The 2,500-nt window shown below is 52.0% G+C and overlaps 1 protein-coding gene and 1 pseudogene across 1 annotated transcript; both read left to right on the top strand.

Moving 5' to 3' along the window:
• LOC108416923 overlaps positions 1 to 2,500 on the top strand; it is a 20,200-nt pseudogene that overhangs the window by 3,597 nt on the left and 14,103 nt on the right.
• LOC119261920 (repetitive proline-rich cell wall protein 1-like) lies at positions 331 to 1,074 on the top strand. Its single transcript, XM_037532187.1, has one exon. It carries the CDS (start codon positions 331 to 333, stop codon positions 1,072 to 1,074), a length of 744 nt encoding a protein of 247 aa, XP_037388084.1.

Genomic DNA, 2,500 nt, shown 5'->3' on the forward strand with positions numbered 1-2,500 from the left:
TGACTCTCTACAGCAGAGCACTGATGTCACATCCATTAAACTCAGTCCTCTTCATTTCATCCGGTTAAATCCGGGTTTATTCCATTCTACTGTTTATTAATCGGTAATTACACTGAGATCAGTGTAAACAGACGAAGTTATTCTTTAGTTATAACAGTGAGGAACAGAAGGCTGAGCCTGCTGACCCATCCTGACCATTTGGACGCTGTGCACTTGCTGTGTGTTTAGTCTTCGCTGAGTGTGTTTCTGACTCCACATCCTTCAGTATCTCACTGAGCCGTTTCCTAGCAACCACACAAGATCAACTGGACCATGTTCTACTGGCACTGAATGACAAACAGATCCAGTGATTCCTCAAATACTCACACCCACCTGCTCTTACACCACCTGCTCTTACACCACCTGCTCTTACACCACCTGCCCTTACCCCACCTGCTCTTACCCCACCTGCCCTTACCCCACCTGCTCTTACCCCACCTACTCTTAACCCTCCTGGCCTTACCCCAACTGCTCTTACCCCACCTGGCATTACTGCAACCATTTTTAGTCCACCTGCCCTTAACCCCACCTGCCCTTACCCCACCTGCTCTTAACCCACCTGCCCTTACCCCACCTGCTCTTACCCCACCTGCCCTTACCCCACCTGCCCTTACCCCACCTGCTCTTACCCCACCTGCCCTTACCCCACCTGCTCTTACACCACCTGCCCTTACACCACTTGCTCTTACCCCACCTGCTCTTACCCCACCTGCCCGTACCCCACCTGCTCTTACACCACCTGCCCTTACCCCACCTGCTCTTACCCCACCTGCTCTTACACCACCTGCCCTTACCCCACCTGCTCTTACCCCACCTGCCCTTACACCACTTGCTCTTACCCCACCTGCTCTTACACCACCTGCCCTTACCCCACCTGCTCTTAACCCTCCTGGCCTTACCCCAACTGCTCTTACCCCACCTGGCGTTACTGCAACCACTCTTAGTCCACCTGCCCTTAATCTCACCTGCACTTACCCCACCTGGCCTTACCCCAGCTGCTCTTACCCCAGCTGCTCTTACCCCAGCTGCTCTTAACCCACCTGGCTTTACCGCACCTGACCTTACGCCACCTGCTCTTACCCCACCTGGCCTTACACCACCCACTCTTACCCCACCTAGCCTTACACCACCTGCTCTTATCCCACCCGCTCTTACCCCACCTGGCATTACACCACCTGCTCTTACCCCACCTGGCCTTACCCCACCTGCTCTTAACCCACCTGGCCTTACCCCACCTGCACTTAACCCAACCACTCTTAGTCCACCTGCCCTTAACCCCACCTGCTCTTAACCCACCTGGCCTTAACCCAACTGCTGTTACCCCAGCTGCTCTTAACCCAACTGGCCTTACCCCACCTGGCCTTACCCCACCTGGCCTTACACCACTTGCTTTTACTGCAACGACTCTTACTCCACCTACACTTACCCCACTTGCCCTTAACTGAGGTTTTGTAGATTGCAGGTGCCAAAGAGAATCAAAGGAGTTTTGATTGCTAGATTAACCCATCTTTGAGTGACCGAGAATCCACTGCAGGACGCTTTGCTATCTTTGGGGGGCCGAGTACACTGCAGGACACCAGAGAGATAACAGAGGGTCCTGCAGTGGACTCGGCCCCCCAAAGAGAACAGAGGGGCCTGCAGTGGACTCTCGGTCACTCGGAGATAACAAAGGGTCCAGCAGTGGATTTTCTCAGCTGTCTCTCTCTCTTTCTCCTCTGTCTCTCTCTCCCTCTCTTTCTCCTCTGTCTTTCTCCTCTGTCTCTCTCTCTCTCTCTTCTCTCTCTCTCTCTGTCTCTCTTTCTCCTCTGTCTCTCTCTCTCTCCTCTCTCTGTCTGTTTCTCCCTCTCTGTCTCTCTTTCTCCTCTGTCTCTTTCTCCTCTGTCTCTCACTCTCTCTCTTCTCTCTCTCTCTCTCTCTTACTCTCTCTCTCTCTCTCTTTCTCCTCTCTCTCAGAACTCTACCTGCTCAGGGCTGAGTGTGTGAGATTGTGTGAGTGTGTGAGAGTGTGTGTGTGTGTGTGGGGGGGGGGGTTAGGGTTAGGGTTAGGGCATGCAGCTGTGGTGAATGTCTCTCTGTCTGTCTCTTCCTCAGATTAGAGGATTTACTGAAAGGCTTTGGAAAGTCAAATTCATCCAGTAGAGATGAAGCACCATGAATTTTAGAAGACCTTTAAATCCCTGTCTCACACTTCATCACTGTTTCACTGCAACAGCATGCTGCCTACACACACACACACACACACACACACACACACACACTTCGATGTGCAGACATGAATAAATACACAGGATTTGAATGATTCAGTCAGAGTGAAGCTGATTTAACTCACTGCCTTATTTGTGTTGATACAGAACTGACAAGGAAACCTGAACTTCTGTGCACAGCCAATCAGCACACAGCATCCATCAGCGCTCAGCCAATCGGCACACAGCATCCATCAGCGCTCAGCCAATCGGCACAC

Source organism: Pygocentrus nattereri, chromosome 21 (genome assembly GCF_015220715.1).
Source record: "Pygocentrus nattereri isolate fPygNat1 chromosome 21, fPygNat1.pri, whole genome shotgun sequence".
NCBI lineage: Eukaryota > Metazoa > Chordata > Actinopteri > Characiformes > Serrasalmidae > Pygocentrus > Pygocentrus nattereri.

Excerpts from the sequence above, each read along its gene's own strand:
- LOC119261920 (XM_037532187.1), top strand. The coding sequence starts at position 331 with ATGACAAACAGATCCAGTGATTCCTCAAATACTCACACCCACCTGCTC.